Here is a 19,093-nt window from a genome sequence, read left to right as displayed (position 1 = left end):
ATTAAAACTAAGAACTACAATAGAGCCTCAATCAGAAATTAACTTAAAAAAAAAGCAATATAAAAAGTAATACACAATCATATTGTCATGATTAATATCAATAAGAGTTATTAAGTAGCATATTTGTCACCTAAATCATAAGACACAAATAATGAATGAATTAAATAACAATTGTAATTGTGAAAATAATGGCAAATTTAATTTGTTTCCAAATTGAATTTATAGAATGAAAAAGTCTTATAATAATTTGTACTTTTCGACTTTCGAAAGCAATATTAATAATACATGTAAATACATCACAGTGCAAAATAACTTAAATTTAGACACATATTTACAACGGTAATCCATTTTTATTTTGTCATATATAATAGAATACATAAAAACGGACAATTTAAATTACTCTTAATTTCATATGTTTTTTTTAAATTTAATGTCATGTTGTTATTACATAAAATTCTAAACAGATAAGTTTAAATAAAAATTAACAATTGTAAACAAAACTCAAAGACAATTAACACTAAAAAGGAATACTTTATATCTTATGATTACGTTTTTGGTGCTTTTGAATAAAGTTTAAAAAAAGTCATCAATTAAATAACTACATAAAAATTATTACAGATTTTGTAAGCTTATGTGTATCCCAAAGATTAATATTAATTTTGCAAGCAAGCGATTATTGGCGATTAAGAAAGTAATTTATTGTGTAATTTTAAACAAAATTATTCGTCTACGGAAAATTCGACTAAAACAATTCGTCTAAAAAACTATTCGACTAGTAACAATTCGTCTAAAAGAATTCGATTGAAAACAATTCGACTAGAAACCTTGCTTATTCCCCTTTACACTTCAGTCTCGCGACTCTGCAGTCTACATCGATCTTATTGAAAATTTGCGACCTCTTGTGAACTTGTGCCTCTTGCGGTGTATTGTACACCGTATAGTGTAATGAAATACACGCTTCCTATAACATTCCCGGCATGACCAATTGGGTTTTGGGACGAATTCATTCAAGAGCGGAGATTTTTAAAAGGGAGGTGAAGGGAGGGAGGGATTATGAACTAAGGATGATCATGTCTATTTCAATCTGATGATTAGTCTATATAGCGAATTCCAGACAGATATCTCAAAAATTGTGGATACACCTACACGATAGGAATTTTATAAACAGAACCGAACAAAGCTTTTAGAGTAAGCAAAAGAGAACGTGTTCCACTTGACTTTTGTATAAAACTCAATGTTAGTGCAATTAATTTTAGTAAAGTTCTTTTCAGCTAAATTGTTTTCGAAGAATTGTATTAGCATAATTGTTTTTAGTCAAATTATTTTAGTCGAATAGTTTTAGACGAGTTGCTAATAGTCGAATTGTTTTTTAGACGAATTGTTTTAGTCTAATTGTTTTAGATGAATTTTCCGCAAATCGGATTTTTAGCCAGCCATAATCGTCAACATTCAGATTGAGGATAATCACAACAATTAACCAAACTGATAATGACAATCTAAAAACATCGATAATTATTAAACTTTTGGGAATAGCATGAAATGGTTGTAAAGTAATTTCAAACTTCGCAACACAATAAACATAATCTTTTATAATAGATAGGCTTAGCTATAAGATAGCTCAAACTTACTAAATCGATCAAAGTGTTAAACATAATTAGTTGATAGAAAATAAAAATATTTTCTTCATTCACCATAATTTGTTTTAGGAAAAGTCAATACTGTAATTTGTTTCCAGACAATAGATACGTACTTATTCTAATTTTCAGTTTTTATTGTTATAATTAAAAAGTAATATTTACTTCTAAGATTTACCATAGAACTTACTATTTAAGAGGAAAATTAGTAAATTAACATTTATCTTGGCTTTCCCAAACATATCCATTATTGTACAGCCTTCATATTGCTTTTGTAATAAATCTTGAATATCAATATCAATGGTTTCCATTTCAACACCCATGAATTTACCTTTTATTGTAAACACTCCATTGTGATCCGTCGGTGTTATCTCAAACTGTACGTTCTTGAATTGTGAAGTAGAAAGACCATCTATTTCTAGAAGTACTCCTCTTTCTAGGAGTTTGGATGCTGAGTATTTTACAGTCAGCTTAGACTTCAACTTTTGAATGTCTTTTCCCGATCTTCTTAAGCTTGCGTGTACACTCCTATTATAAAAAAATATGTATTATTTTAATATACAACAACAGCCTGTAAATTCCCACTGCTGGGCTAAAGGTCTCCTCTCCCTTTGAGGAGAATGTTTGGAACATATTCCACCACGCTGTTCCAATGCGGGTTGGTGGAATACACATGTGGCAGAATTTCTATGAAATTTGTCACATGCAGGTTTCCTCACGATGTTTTCGTGAGGAAACGTTTCCAGGAGATGAATTATAAAGACAAATTAAGCACATGAATCAGCGGTGCTTGCCTGGGTTTGAACCCACAATCATCGGTTAAGATGCTTGTGTTCTAACCACTGGGCCATCTCGACTCATATTAATATAAGTATTTATATTAATATGAGTCGAGATGGCCTATTTTAATATAAGTATTTATAATTAAAAAATATATGTAAATTTTAGACATACCGTTTTCCAGCATGAAGATTAGCAAGACAGGACTTAATGTACTGGTCATATGATTTGCATTTCTCTTCATAATATTTTGTCTTTTCCAACAAACTCCCTCTCGTTCGGGTCAGCGTGGTAAGTGCTCTTCTCTGAGCCTGTCTATATTTCCCTTTGTTACATAAGTCCAGGGCTATAGATGTAACGAGTGCTTGATAGCCATCCTCACGTGTAACATATCCTTCATCTTCCAGCATTTGAAGATTACGTCGTAGTTTCGCGATATGTTCCCGTAGAGTTATCGCTTCATCTGGGCGAACCTGTCCTGAGTATATGCGTCTCTTTACCTTCTCACTATACTGTTCTTGTTGCTCTCGAGTCGTACCAATGCATAGAGCTTCCAAAAGATGTTCGCCTAAATATATTAAATATTATTACAAGAATTACGAAGTACTGAAGAAATAATTGTTAAAAAAATACTAACCGTTTAAAAATGGAATTATAGCCACACATAGTTCTTTCGTTTTGATGAAGAGTTTATTTAAATCAGTCATATCATCAGCTGGAGCTTGGAATTTATTAACCAGTGCAAGGCATACTTCCAGCCTTGCATTTTCTTCTGAGTCTGCTTGCTAAAATAAACAAATAAATATATTTTTTCACAAGTTCATGGCTTAAACCTATTAAGAAATATTGTAATGACAAATAAACAAAATGCTTAGTGTTTGTTTATTAGAAAAAAACAAATTAATAAAAGCAGGCGTAATGTATCTGCACGTACAATATTTATAGCATTTAGAATCATAAATAAAGATTCCACTTTTAGTAGAAACTATTACCTCTAAACCGAATGCGTTACGATAAATTTCAGAAAAAATTAAGGATCTAAATAAAACCAAATATAGGAAAAAGGCAAAAGTAGTTTGATAATACGCTGTGATCGTTTATTGTTATTTGAGCCAATACAATAGTTTATCAGGAACACTGTATTTTTCTAGTTTTGTCATTATTGTGGCGTGTCAAAATTAATTTTGTAAATACTTATTTACAACTTTTAACGAAATTATGCCTTTAGAAAAGTCTTTGAAAGGTATTTTGTACTGAATTCGATCGGATTACTTACTGAGGGAACATCGCGAGATGCAAGTTGCGTAACTGAAGGTACTTCTCCTAAGTCATCCAAAAGTTCATTAAGTCGAGCATTAGGATCAGGTGCTACAATATCTTGGTATTCAACAAGCAGAGCATGAGTGTCCACTATTTCCTAATAAAAAGAGAGGAATATAAAATAATTGTTATTTACAATAAACAGCTCAATGGTATATTTGTAATTTCGAAATTCGAGTCAACTATCTGATATATATACAGTAATATATGTGTTGCAGATTTTTATTAGCCTTTCAATCAATAGTATATAGCCAGTAGAATCAATGAAAAAGTACTGAAATATTAATTAGAAAATGTTTATTTAACAAAATAGTATAAATCATATTTTGATGAATTGAATTAACGTAGTTAAGGCCGCTTTTGATTGAACGGCGTCGTTTAGTAAAATAAGCTAGAGATTTAATTAAAAGGCTAATCTTAGTTGGATTTTCTACCACACATATGTATAACATAACTTAAGATTTAATGCATATAAAACTAATTATGTCAAAGTAATCGTCGTCGTAATAAAAGATTAAGTTCTCAAAATAAGCAGACTCAAGTTTAAATTTATACATATGTATAGGTTACAGTAATAGGTGGCAAGCATGACACATTTTTATTGTGCAATCAATGATGTTTTACTTGAACGGTAATGTAGATATGTGGATGGTGGAGCAAAGTCGCTTCGGTGTACTCGTCCACGGCGAAATACTCCTCGAGAGTGGGGCCGCGACAGCAGCGCCGGAACAATTCTTTCATCTTTTCGTGACATTCCACTATGAACGGGTTCAAACATCGCAAGTGACTGGACTCCTCACCAAACTTAAAAATAAAATAAAAAATGATTAAGACATTAAGGCAATATAATATACAACAACAGCCTGTAAATTCCCACTGCTGGGCTAAAAGCCTCCTCTCCCTTTGAGGAGAAGGTTTGGAACATATTCCACCACGCTGTTCCAATGCGGGTTGGTGGAATGCACATGTGGCAGAATTTCTATGAAATTTGTCACATGCAGGTTTCCTCACGATGTTTTCCTTCACCGCTGAGCACGTGATGAATTATAAAGACAAATTAAGCACATGAATCAGCGGTGCTTGCCTGGGTTTGAACCCGCAATCATCGGTTAAGATGCACGCGTTCTAACCACTGGGCCATCTCGACTCTTTTATATCATATCATTATATATGAATATAATAAAAGGCAGGTATTATTTAATCATTTTAGTTACTTACTCCTTTCTTGGCAGCAGCAAAATGTAGAATTTTCGCGACAGAAGCTAGATTTTTTCGTTGATCTGTAGTTAGTCCCGCACCATTTGGCATGTTTATAATATGAAAGGCATCAGGTGCGACTATTGCAGCATTGAAAAACTGATAGTATACCAAGTTGCCAATAACCTAAAAAACATAATATACTGTATAGCAGTCACATAATATTACTAGTAACATAAAATGGTATTTAATAATTATTGTTGTATTTTATACCTTGAGAATATCTTTTTCAGGTGTATGCGGAAATTTCGATGTCAAAGAGCGATGTAAGACACGAGCCATATACGTTATACAGAATGGTAACATTTCCGTTGAACTTGTTATTTTATCCAAAAACATAGTAACAACAGTCTTCAGTTGAGTGAGAGCCTTTTCTAACCTCGATTTAACTTCAGGGTAAGTCAACGCTTCCTCCTGAGTTACGGTGTATGGTAATTTTCTTGAAAAATAAAAAAGGAATAAGTATGTTTATATTTTCTCCTAATGATTTAATTACAAATTCAAATACTTACGATATTTGTCCTGTTTTCATCTCAGTTTCATTTCTCAAAGCTTTGTAAATTTCAACTGGACCTGTTTCTATATTCAGTTCTTTATCGTTTATGATTTTTTCGACGAGGGGTCCTATTATAGTTTGAAGATTGTTCAAACCAGATAACTGTCTGGACAGGCTCACGGCCATTTTCAAGACTAACGGCGTTGACGCAATTATATCGAATGGTTTAACAATCTTGCAACTTATCTCTTCTTCCAGTGTAAACCTGAACAGTTTTAATAAAAGATACTCATCTCTCGCATAAGCTCCGAAATTATAAAGACTCAACACAACATTCTGTAAGAACGAGTTGGTTTTGTTTTGGGGTATGCAAAACAAAAGTTTCGATAGATATGTTGGGTTCGTTTGTAGTTCATAGAACAAATGTTGATATCCGTCCAAAAGTCGTTTACTTTCTTTAGTCAGAGATTTTAAACCCTTCACAGCTGTGGATATAGTCATTAGTGGGCCTTTGCCATCTTGATTCATGACTAATTTGGTAGTAGTATTATGTTTAACTAGATTGTTTAATTTTAAGCCATGAACAGCAACCTCTTGTAATGCTATTCGATTTTGCACCAATAAGCCTATCTTCAGGTCCATATCATCTATTTGCTTAGAGAGTTCTTGATTTTTCCTTATTGATTGTACAACTTCCGATTTTAAAGTTTGTAATTCGATTTCTCGATTATAATCTTCAGTTGTAAAGTCTAACATGGGAATGAATTTTTTTACAACACCTAATGGAGGGTACGGTGAGTGAAACAATGAAACAAATGCATTTCTAGCTCGCCGGCCTCGCCATAAAGCTTGTATCTTGATAATATTATGCTCCTGAAATCAAAATAATATTTTAAAATAATTCAAAAATTAAAGATCCATTTAATGAAGCATACGAAATATAAAATAACAATGTACCTGAATTTTATACCACGCCCAAGGATTTTGTTTTCTTTCTCTTTTAAGTTTGGCTTCAATTGTTTTCATTCTTATCAATGTTCCATATTTTCTTTGGATTTGGATTCGCCTCCACCAGGCTTGAATTTTAACCACATATTCGGTATGATCCCTAAAGAACTTTATTCTATTATATGACTGCCTTACTAGAAACCCTTTACAGCGAGCTTGAAATCTAGTGATTAACTTCTCCAACAGTTTTTGTCTATATGTGTTGATGTGGTGTTTGTTAGTTCGATCGATAATAGAGTTTATGTCTTTCCTAGTTAAATAGCGTGCATACGGAACAAAGTCTTTAGGGGTAGTCCAACTATAGCTATAAGACTCGACGTCGATATATACTGTATTGCCGGCTTCCGTGTGGCATACAATCCAGGGACAGATATTTTGACCTTTCTTCTTTAAAGCTTTCGAAAACATTTGAAAGTAAACCTCTTTACAAGAACTTTCTATAATTTCTGAACTAGAAAGGTGGCGTGATGAAAGTGCGTTCCAGAATTCGTTAACGTCGTTTTTTAATATAGCTAAATTGAGCTGAACAATTGCGTCAGTTAATTCTTTAACTTTTATCGATTCGTAATTTACATCACTTATGGCATTAGTTATATCGTCAAACCAGAGATTTTGCGATTCATTCTGCAGCAGTCGTTTCTTCAAAGTCCTCATGTACAAATGATATTCTTCCTTGTGTAAAGAAATTGGTAACTTTAGACATGAACTTTTTAGTAAAACTATCAAAGAATCGACATCTTCGTCAGAAACAGCTTTGTTAATATTGTCAATAACTTCTACCACTGGAAAAACACAAATACTATAATATATAAATACACTGGAATGTAATAACAATGTACAAAATGTTTTTTATAAGAAAATATGTTAAAACTAACATCTACAGATTAGTGTAAATTTAAAAAGCAATTTATAATGGTTAATCGATAATATCTATGAGATGATTTCTATATACAGAAAAAGGGGCTTACATTCGTCATTGTCATCATCTTTCATGTTAACCATGTCTATGGTATCTTTTATGTCTTCAAGAGTCAGCAAAGGGCATTCACACTGTTCTCTAATCTTCACTTGTAAAGCTGCTATTAACGCGGAAAGATAACGGCGACGACAATGCGGCTTAAGTCTTTCTAGCTGAATTTGCCTCGAGTTAAGCGCATTCCATACCGCTGTTTCATCGCCTCTTTCCACAGCTTCAGATACCGATGCAACAGATTTCAAATACAAAGCTGATGCGGCTATTTCGCTCTCATTGAGATTCTTATCTAATTCACATTTTTCTAATCTCATTTCTTCAAATAGAAGAGGTGCAGCATGTATATCTATTTTAAAATTCAACCCAAGCTTGGGACTTGTCAAGGCTCGATATAAATCATCCGCAGTACCCTCATCTAATGCTCTGTTAACGTTCATAATCGCAGTTTTGTGTTCAGTATGTTCAAGAGCTTTGATATTTCCGTCATTAATTATATTCTGAAATATCTTGTGCCAGTTTGTAATACTTTCTACGTCAATATCTTTACAAGACTCTATTATGTCTTTAACCACATCGCAATAGAAATCCAAATTATCAGAGTTGTAATTTTTGATTTTGACCCATTCCTCATTGAATATTTTGTGTAATTTATTTACATCATTACTCTTACATGCTGAACACAGATTCTGCCACAGAAATTTATAATTCGTAGCAATGATATGGCCCTGAATTTCAACTTGAGTAAGTATCTCATCATATTCATCGGGTACATAGCTATCATTGAGAGAGTGATTGTGAGCAACCTGAATTTTTTCATACTTTGCTGCTTTAAGAACATCTTTGTATTCATCTATTAGGCAATTCTGTATATATTTAACTTTTAAGTTAGGGTTTAATAATGCTGAAGTTATAGATTTTTCAGAGTCTAATAAATTATTAAGTTCAATCAATGCATTGTTATGTACAGAAATGTTATTGTTTGTGGTACTGTTATTGTGTGAAAGTATCCCACTTATCTTTTGGAACATTGGAAGTGGATGTTTACACTTTTGTAAGTCTTTAGATACAGAATCTAATTGTTCATCTATAATCAAAATAAATTATATTAAAGAAGGTAAACATTAAAATAGTTGGTTATATTAAAACGGATAACTTCATTGAATAATAATAATTACCTGTAAATATGGCTTTACCAAATAAGTCATGAATTAATGGAGCTTTTCCTATTTTAAATAAATGTGAACTTAATGCATGAAGGCAATAAATTACTTTTGGCATATTTTTATTGTCATATATGTCTGTTGTTTCAGGTTGAAATGTCTGAAAATTTTAATATACATCTGCTTACTTTTTAATATTTCGTAACGTTTTCGCACATTAATACTAACTCATTGTCAATTGTGTGAAGGACCTGTTTGCTTAATTTACAGAAATATGGAAAATAGGAAGTGTCTTTCAATCATCGGTTTTTATTTATCAAGTGAATATTGCAATAGGAGTTCCGTGCAAGGGTTTTACATTGCTGCTGCGTATTGTGTCGAGGAGATATTTTTAATTTTAAATAATATGCTAAACGTGCTCTCGCCCCCGCACTTTTCGCTTGTGCGTACGGTAGCATGAAGCTATCACAGCTGCCTTCTCTCTCAGTGCTAACAACATTCACAAGTTCACGGCCACGCCTAATCTTTTAAGATCCGAGAGTTGTGGTTGGAGAAGAATCACAACTATTCCTAAATCATCTGCATTGAAGTAAATGAAGAATTATTAAGATACATTAATTTAGATATTATAGCAGAGCTATAATATACCTATATAAGCAAAGCACATGAATATGGTAATAGCACTATATATAATAACATCATTTATTTTAATTTGCTGTTCAAATACAGACCAGCAAACCCGTCTGGGTAGCCTACCATCAGGTAGTATACCATCCCCTCATAAAATATAATTCCAGCTAACATAAATAGTATTATTATTTTCCACTTTTAATAAAGGTGGTATGTTTATATTTGAGTTGAGTTTGAGTTATGTAAACATGTCAAGCGATTGAGAATATGGAGAATAAGAAAGTTAAAGGGTACAGAGAATAACAATCACCAAACATATAATAATAAAGGGTCACTATCCCTTAATTAATAATGTGACTTACCACTGGAAGTTCTGTTCGTTTTAAGATTTGCAAAAACTTGTTTATGTTATCAGTATGCTTAAACTGCAATCCCATCATCTAAAAATAAAGTAACGAAATATTTAATAGAAACATACAGTTAATAAAATAGGAGACTTCTAAAAAAACAATTACTTATTTTCACTTTTTTACTATACCTACATTTAAATATTATGTGTGATTATCCTTTTTTATATTCTTGGAAGCACTAGGAAGAAGTTTAAAAATATAAACAACATTTATCATACTGGTTTATTAGCGTTTATAGTAAACAGTAAAAATTACCTTATATCTTCTTTGGTCAATGTCATAGATTTTATTTAATGGAAGAAGGTCAGGTGCTATGAAATTTCCAAGCTTGGCTAAATAAACGCCATTCCTTAAATTTTCTTCGAATTCAACAGCTGGTGGAAGTTCTTCTTTGAGACATGATTCCATCCATGTTTTTGCTTCTTCTAGACGACAAAGATACTCGTATGCAACCGTTCTTTGTCGAATAATATCCATTTCCTGGGCGGTTTTACGAACATCGTCATCACCTGAATTAATGCAATAATTTTAATTATAAACAAAAACAATAGGAGTTGTTAAGAAACAACAAAGAAGGATCGGTACTTACAGTCATCAATTTTACCAATCATTATTTCCTTTGTTTCCTTTCCCATTATTATGATTAAAAGAGGTCTTGGAAACAAATACAATTCGCTATTAACTTTTGAAGCTTTTTGTATAGATTTGTAGCGTAAATTATCTTACAATAATATGTAAACATTTTAATCATACAAGATCAGTTTAAATATAAATTTGACGGTTGTCGGTTAGTCATTCTTTTAAATTCAACTTTTCCACAATGGCAAAGGCCAAGTACCATACAGCTTAGTTTATAAATAAACATAAAGTATAAATATTATCAATATATCATATTTTCAATTCAATATATAAAAAATGTTAATCTACAATACAACTCCAGCTCTTAAAATTGCAGCTCTAAAAACGTGAAAACTACTGGATATATATGGATATGAGATATGAGACCAGCCAATGAATTTGGAATCATCCGTAGATAGTTAAAAGCATCTTTTTCATATCATTTCATTTTGCGTTTCCAGTACTTGGGTAACAGCTAGTCATTTGTATATATACAGTCAATAATAGAGGCTCCAATAAAGATCTTACCGGAGCAGATGAGATATCTATCAAATTAGACGTAAAAGCGTTCAGAGTTTCGGCTTAACATATACATTTGTTATACGTATGATGTTAATCATCAAAGTCGAACTCCATTACTCCAGCTAGTTTCAAGTTTAAGTAGTCCTCGTATAAATAATACGTGCTTTAGAGGCCTTTTCCAAGATACTAGTCATTATGTCAACAAAGCGCTAATTAGGTTAGTGGTGGTAGCTTTGCTCATAAGAAGACCATTAAGGAAAGGAATAAATACATAACTTTTTTTTTGGTAGTGGAAAGTTGTCCGAACGGAACCCGAGAACTCAAAAATCTAGATCTACTATCAGTCAAACATTTTGTAAGCTATTTTTCAGGAGTTGTTTAAAGTGATTACTATTGCGCACTTATTCCAGAATTTTATGAATTGTCGCAAGTCTTTTCCGTCTGTAGTAATGAACCCGCAATTATGTTAGGTTCTTATATTATTGTATGGATACTCCTTAAATTGTTTTGAGTCTATTTATCATTTTTGAATCAATCTAAAATTAAAAATTAATAAAAAATAATATGACATGTGAAGGGGTGACACATAAATGGTAAAATATTATTGTGTAGAAAATTTACATCGGAAACTTATTTGAAATGGAGGAAGAAGCTGATTCTTATTTTAATGATAATTATTGTGATTATAAATGTGTTTGCTATGAAACAATATCAGAACCAATAAGTGAACATGTAGATATAACAGGCCGCAAAGAATTTATTTTATCAACAGTTACACGAACTGAAAATTATTTACGAGAACGACGTATTCCTGAGTTAATTCGTTTCCTATTTACGAAGGTTATAGCTCATTCACCGGATAAACCTGTAGCTTTTCTTGAACAATTATTAGATGATTGTATGCTCTTTCGCGCGGGACATGGTCTACCACCAGTTTTGTATGAAAATAGGTACTATATGTTAGCCGTTGTTGTTATTAATTAAATATAGTTTTGTTGTTAAGCAGTTTTGTTGTTAAGCATTAATACAAAAAAGTATTCGAAGAAGTGTCTATTATCGGATTACTTATATTTTCGAAAAAAGCTAAATTAGGTTTTTTTTTTAGTTTATATGTATTAAATATTTAAAAAAATGATTTGATGATTTGTCTTATAATAATAGTAGGCGAGATGTCTTTATTTGCTAATTAAACTAATTAAAAATCGCTCATACGAGCGAGAACTGAAACTGAAACACAAAGAGTAGTTGCTCAAAGTTCTTGCGGTCTTCTATTAAATATAGCCGTTATATAATATAATTTACACCACTATAAAATTGAAAGCTAGTTGATAAACTCAATCTGATGTAAATAGAAAAATCCTGACTATTATAATAATAATAATATAATAATATTATTATAATAATATTATAATAATAATATTATAATAATAATGATAATTTAAGTATAGTATGTTTTATCATCTGATAATAATATTGTTCAAGGCACCTGGAAGCTATTGTTAAAAGTTTCGATCCTGCATTACGAGGATCGTTAAGTGCTGGACAAGTTAGACGTCTTTACAATACGCTCGGGTTCAGTTTTTCAGAAATTTCAGCTGAGAGGGTTCCATGTGACGAGGTTTTGAAAAACTTGAAAATTACTCAAGAGAATGATTTAGCTCAATTATTAGGAGCTGGTGTGATGGAGGAATAGAATATTTTTTTTAAGATAATTTTTAATAAATAATATTTTAATTATAATAATCCTTTTGTTTTAATCTTTTCGGAGGTGGTTTAACACGACCCTCGCACCAATTCATTAAATATCTTCTATTCTTTTAAATTAATCACCTCCAATTAATTACTGAAGATGATATCGCCGTGCCCATTTCGCAACTCCGCAGGACAGTGTACATTCGTGTACGAAAACAAAGCAAATCCGACATGACAGGAAAGAGTTTAGGCGCAAGACCTTTACATTCTTTCCAAGTCACCTGATTGTTCACACTTTCAACCAGAAAACGAGTAGTTTTTAGCATATAAATACAAAAATACAATTACATTTTAACATCTCAAACCATCCGCACATCCCATCTTAAGCCCAAGATCTCGAGATCTATAGCCTTATATTTAGCCAATGAGGCAGTTGTAACAATTGTAAATATAAAAATAAAATTAAAATCGCTACGACAAATTAAAAAGTATTTTAAACCTAATTATATTTATAACAGTACTAATTACCTTTATTATGTTTATATATTTTTTAACAATAGCAAACGTAGTGATATGTCAATGTCATTATGTCATATCAAAACAGTATAAAAATATGAATCATGACTGCTTTTAAAGTGAAGTAAAATTTGTGATGTTTTATTATTTTAAAACAAAAACATTACAAAATAATATTTCAAAAGTGTTACAATATGGACGCTATCAAAGCCTAAAATATTTATTTTAGTTAAAGCTATGTTTATAACAGCAATTTTTATTCATATAGTCTTTTTATTTTCTATTTTTGATATATATTTTAAATCGCCGATAGTCAAAAATGTAGTTGTATATGAACCGACTCATGTAGCTCCAGCTGATCGTCTAGTTCTATTTGTCGTGGATGGACTGAGAGCTGAATCATTTGTCAATTATACGACAATGCCTTATCTCAGGTACATTTCAGAAGTTTGTTATTTTTGTTATTTGATGAGTTCAACTATAAAATATTATTTCAATATTTTCCAGAGAAGTAGCAAATACGCACGGAAGGTGGGGAATATCAAACACTCGAGTTCCTACAGAATCACGTCCTGGTCATGTGGCAATAATTGCAGGTTTCTATGAAGATCCTTCTGCAATAGCCAAGGGTTGGAAAGAAAACCCAGTTGATTTTGATTCCGTTTTCAATCAAACATTGTACACATGGGCATGGGGAACATATGATATATTAGAAATATTCACAAAAGGAGCTACAAATCATATTACCATAGATAAATTTGATCCCTATGACCAGTCTTTTAGTTCAAACAAAAATACTACTCTTCTAGATGATTTGGTTTTCACAAAAGTTAAATCATTTTTTAAAAAAGCACAATATGATAACATTCTTAGTGAAAAACTGAGAAGTAAGAAAATTGTATTTTTCCTGCACTTATTAGGTACTGATACAGCTGGACATACACACAAACCAAAAACACAGTAAGTTAACAAATTAAAGTCAGATGATAATGTTAAAACATAATTTTGAATGTCTTAAAGATAGTGAAAAGTCTTTCACAGAAACTTTCTGACAACTATAAAGTTTGTAGATGAGCATATAAAGGAAGTTGAAAAATTAATCAAAGACTTCTACAATAATGATGGAAGAACTACATTTTTGATGACATCGGATCATGGCATGACTGATTGGGGTAGGCAATGTTAAATTTTAAGTGTGAAGTATACTTCATAATCCTACTATATATTAAGGACCAATACCACACTCTCAAGTTATCAGTATAGAGTTATATTTTTATTGTTATCAATAATTTTCCTGTCATGCTGGCTAGGTATAAAAATACAGCAATGCATGCATGCAATTGCATTCATCAAGACATGTGTGTAGTATTATTTGATTTATTTTATATAATATTTTGGATAAACTCTCATTAAATCAAATAAATGTAAGATGCTGCAACAGAATTTTAAAAGACACCATGTTATTAAAGTAAATATATTCAAATATATAGCAACAAATTTCTTATATATCATTGTAGGTTCTCATGGCACTGGAGATGATCATGAAACTCAAACTCCTTACGTTTTATGGGGCTCTGGAGTGGAACAAATTAAAGACAAAGAAAGTAAATTAGACCTCATGACTAATTCAATGTCTCTTACACATAGATTTGATATAAATCAAGCTGATTTAACACCATTGATGTCTACTATACTTTCAATTCCTGTACCAGCTAATTCTATTGTAAGTATAACATAATATAAAAAGTTTTAATATTGTAATGAAAATTAATGTTATAAAATAATATATTTTTTGTGTACTTAATATTTGAATTTAATTGGAAAACTTCTTAGTAAAGATTAGTAATAATTGGACAGAATCACCATCAAAGTTACTGTACTGAAACTTGTATAAACAAAAAATATATATTTTTAATTTAAAAATTTATTTTTCTACAGAAGTATTTTTTGACTAATTTATACAATGATCAATCAGGTGGTATATATCTATCATTATTTTAATTTTATTTTAAAAGTATCAAGTGACTCCTGAAGTAATTTGCCCTATCAAGGAATGTTATGGCAATGTATTTTTAAATATTTGATATAATTCAGGGTCAAAAATCTAATTTCAGGGTCAATTACCTATTGAACTCCTTAATATGACATTGCAAGATAAAGCCAAAGCCATTTATAGCAACTGCAGGCAAATGATTGCACAATACAATAAAAAGAGATTGGATGTTGAAGCTAATGCAGTTAAGATAATATACAAGCCTTTTAAATTATTTGATGGTAACAAAGTTAAAGAAGTTATTAACACTATGGAAAAAATGTTAAAGGATGGACAATACGAAAAAGTAATAAGTTTAAGTGAAGAAATTATGCATTTGAGCTTAAAGGGCCTAAACTATTATCACAATTATTATCAAGTTCCATTACTTATCACAGTGACTCTTTCGTTTATGGGTTGGATACTTTATTTGTTAAGAGTAATAATAAAGCAAAAAATGTTTATACAAGCAGACTTCTCTAACTATAACAATTTGTACAGACTAAGGATCAGCAAGTTAATAGATACTGCAATAATGTATATCTCTATTATAACAGTTGTGGTACTATTTTTAATAGTATATGGTGAGTTATAATAATTACATTATATGGGTAAGGATTTGTGCAAGCCAAATGGTTTCAACAAATCTGATGGTTGGATGTAAGATTTGTTGGAACCAAAGAAATTGAATATTTACTTTCAGCTGATTGATTTGCATATCTGCTAAAGAAATGAAATCGCTCTGTGGGTTCCCAATTAGGAATCTCGGTAACCCAGGAAAATACTGAGTTTCACGTCAATATTTTCATCTCATGCTCTGTGCTGAAAGAAATCTTTTTGATGAAACCTGTATTTGCCCGATAGAATTCTGGCAAATACAGGTTTACAAACACAAATAAGGTGGAATTATCATCTCCTTTACATGAGAGAACACTCTTGACTAGCTGTAAGATGTTGTGGCTGTTACATTTTAAGTCATAACCTCAGTCTTTTTTTTAGTACAAAGTCTACCAATGCAGTATTATATTTATTTCTTGATGCCAATCTTTCTTTGGAAATTGGCATTATCACCATTTAATATATGGCTGGAAACTCTAAGCATGTTAAAAAATAATAAAAAACTGAACATGTTGGGTATTGAAGTATTATGCTATGTTTTTGGATCACTATTATTGGTAAGTTTTTAAAATGTTCTGTTAGTAATATATACATATATACTTATTCCAATAATATGTATCTTTTAAGGGGCTAGCATTAACTCACAGATGGGCATTGAGTATTCCACTTTTGGGCATGAGTGTATGGCCATTCTTCTCATCATCAGTACATTTAAATAAATTATTAAGTATAGCATGGACAATTGGATGCTTGCTACTTAGTATTTTTTCATTCATGCCAGTAGTGGGGAAAGATGTTTGGATTGAATTAGTGTAAGTAACATTAAAATAATATATTATTATGGGTTGACAAGTAATATGTAATAATTTATTCATAATTACTAATGTCAAAAACTACTGATTGACTTTGATAAAATCTTAATTGTATGGCAAAAATACTTGATAGGTTTAAATAAAGTGTAGATAGCACTGGAAAGAACATGTAGATCTTACCTAAAGATAGAGATTAAGTTTGGTTTAAAAGTCTCACTTTGCATTTGCTTTACCTTTATCTTAATGCTATAAAATATTGTACTTACATAGAGAATGATGCATAAAATAAAAAAAATACATTTTTATTTTACGCATTATAGGAAGAATGCGATTTAAAGTACGAATTATTACTTAGTTTAATGTATTATCTCTAATAAGACCAACTCGATTTTTCATTCAACTTAATTTATAAGTGATTTAAAATTGGTTTAATTATACTACACTTTGATTTCACTAAGTAACCCACACGCTAATTGCCCGCTTCTATGCCTTTACTGAAAATAGAAAAATATTTACTATCTTTGAAAATAAAATAACAAATATAAAATAAATCAGATGTAACAAAACACTATTTTATATTTCAGTATACTGGCTGCATTGATTTGGTTGGTTTTACATATGTTATACATTAAGAAATATTTATTAAATGTTAATTTTGAAAACGAATTGCTTCGGAGAGAGATTATTATAACTATTGGACAACAGTTTCTTCTCTTCATTTCCTGCCTGGTTATATATTTACAATCAAAAAGGTTTGAAACAAAAGCACCACTTTCGCAGAGCCTTCATTTGTTATGCTGGATCATAGCAGGTATATTATTCAATATGGTGTTTTTTTAGTATATATGTTTTATGTTATAATTTAACAAGTTCATCTGTATTTAACTTAATACTTTTCGTTTCAGTAATATTACCCATAGTCCCAATGTTTTATTCAAAAAAGATTATGAACAGACTTATTGGTATTAATGCTTCTATACTTAATTTTTATCTACTATTATCGGTGGCTCATGAAGGTTTATTTATGCTTACTTTAATAATAAATGTAAATTGTTGGATGTTCATTGAATTCGAACTCCTTGATGAAGGAAAAATTAAGGTATGTAATTATCATGTTCATAACAACTTAAAATGACACCCAACATGGTACTTTAACTTTTATTTGTAATTATTTGTACATTACCAATATTTCTGTTGAATTAATACTAAATCTATAATTTATTCATACCTAACAAAATACAATTACAATTATTTTTTCCAGATTTCCGATTGTGACTTTGAAGTAGATGTTATTAGAGGCAGTGAAAAAGGGTTAGCTCCTATTGGAAGAAGTATAAACAGTCACGACTTCAGAAGAGCTTTCTTTTTTGTATCCTTTACTACTTTTTTCAAAATATATTCACTTACTTAAAACTTATTTAAAACACGCAAACAGCTAGTTAATTATTCATAACATGCATCTTTCAATTTTTAAAAATTTCAATAAATAATGAGTATTTTCCTTATTTGTATATACAGACTTTATACATAATTTTAGCATACTTTGGAACTGGAAATATAGCATCTCTCAATTCATTCGAAGTGAGATGGGTTCTGTGCTTTACTAGTTCATTCCAACCTTTTGTAATTACAACATTAATTTTACTAAAGACATTATCTCCATTCTTATGTGTAGCTTGTACTTTTAGAGCAATTCAACATCTAACAAAGGTTGGTATTCTTAATAGATTTTATTTGGCTCGTATGTATTCTTTGTTATACTTAGATATATTGCAATAATGAGTCAAATTATCCAGTAACCAATGATATTTTAATAAACAGATATTTTATATCCATCCATCCATATTAAACAACAGAAAAAAGTGTGCCGCGTCGAGGACCATTTATTTTAGTTTATTTTTACATTTCGTTAAAAGTAAAAGGGATAACTAGATGTTTTAATTACGCAAAACGTATTTCTACGTAATTATGATGTATTATAACGTATTACTTGTTAAAACAACTTAAGACAAACGTCCCAATTAGGACGTTTTCTAGTGTTCACTTGACGTTTTCTAGTGTTCACTTCTTACTCGTTAATAACATATCTGTTTACTACAACATCATTGCCAGTAACATTTACATATTATCTGTTTTTCTTTCAGGCTCCAGTTGGTTATTTAAATATGATTGTCCTAATATTTTCAAACATAATGGGGCTCTACATGCTCTTCCATGTTAAAAACATTGGAAGTTGGCTTGAGATAGGCACATCTATATCTCAGTTTGTCATAGTACAAGTTATAACCCTATTTATTGTTTTGATTAATCAAATTGCGAAAGTATTGACCGAAATTGAAGTATTTAATTTAATAAACAAAGTTTTTAAAACAAGAAAGAAGATATTGTAGAGTAGTTTTGTATCTTAGTACTTCATACTAAATAAATTATTATGATATTGTACCATATTGTATTTTTTTTTACTTTCGTCGAATGCTGTTAAGGATTATAAATTACATCTTAAAAGTAATTATTATCATATTTTTTTTGGGCTATACAGTATAATTTCGAGTGGCCACTGAATACAGCCGCTTCATTTGATAATTTAGACTCGACTTGTTTTCGACTATCCTTAC

General features: G+C 30.6%; 3 protein-coding genes across 3 annotated transcripts; 2 read left to right on the top strand and 1 right to left on the bottom strand.

Annotated features, from left to right (window-relative positions):
• Nucleotides 1–1,574: 1,574 nt before the first annotated feature.
• On the bottom strand, nt 1,575–10,429 carry LOC124533616 (ras GTPase-activating-like protein IQGAP1). The gene is made up of 14 exons (XM_047109015.1): nt 10,258–10,429; nt 9,924–10,177; nt 9,621–9,698; nt 8,644–8,788; nt 7,464–8,552; nt 6,445–7,277; nt 5,504–6,360; nt 5,205–5,430; nt 4,953–5,117; nt 4,359–4,538; nt 3,691–3,831; nt 3,052–3,199; nt 2,589–2,982; nt 1,575–2,162 (listed from the first exon to the last, which is right to left on the bottom strand). The coding sequence occupies exons 1-14, from the start codon at nt 10,301–10,303 to the stop codon at nt 1,802–1,804; spliced, it is 4,917 nt and encodes a 1,638-aa protein (XP_046964971.1). The 5' UTR covers nt 10,304–10,429; the 3' UTR covers nt 1,575–1,801.
• A 1,018-nt stretch (nt 10,430–11,447) lies between these two features.
• On the top strand, nt 11,448–12,501 carry LOC124542871. The gene is made up of 2 exons (XM_047120797.1): nt 11,448–11,758; nt 12,291–12,501. The coding sequence occupies exons 1-2, from the start codon at nt 11,448–11,450 to the stop codon at nt 12,499–12,501; spliced, it is 522 nt and encodes a 173-aa protein (XP_046976753.1).
• A 601-nt stretch (nt 12,502–13,102) lies between these two features.
• Nucleotides 13,103–18,920, top strand: LOC124530660 (GPI ethanolamine phosphate transferase 1). Its single transcript, XM_047104913.1, has 12 exons — nt 13,103–13,450; nt 13,524–13,976; nt 14,058–14,188; nt 14,534–14,739; nt 15,131–15,632; nt 16,048–16,223; nt 16,294–16,478; nt 17,063–17,289; nt 17,384–17,577; nt 17,740–17,847; nt 17,997–18,188; nt 18,623–18,920. Exons 1-12 carry the CDS (start codon nt 13,254–13,256, stop codon nt 18,866–18,868), a joined length of 2,817 nt encoding a protein of 938 aa, XP_046960869.1. The 5' UTR covers nt 13,103–13,253; the 3' UTR covers nt 18,869–18,920.
• Nucleotides 18,921–19,093: the final 173 nt, after the last annotated feature.

Source organism: Vanessa cardui, chromosome 1 (genome assembly GCF_905220365.1).
Source record: "Vanessa cardui chromosome 1, ilVanCard2.1, whole genome shotgun sequence".
Classification (NCBI taxonomy): domain Eukaryota; kingdom Metazoa; phylum Arthropoda; class Insecta; order Lepidoptera; family Nymphalidae; genus Vanessa; species Vanessa cardui.
Note: the sequence above shows the minus strand (reverse complement) of the source record. Positions and strands in the feature narration are given on the sequence as shown.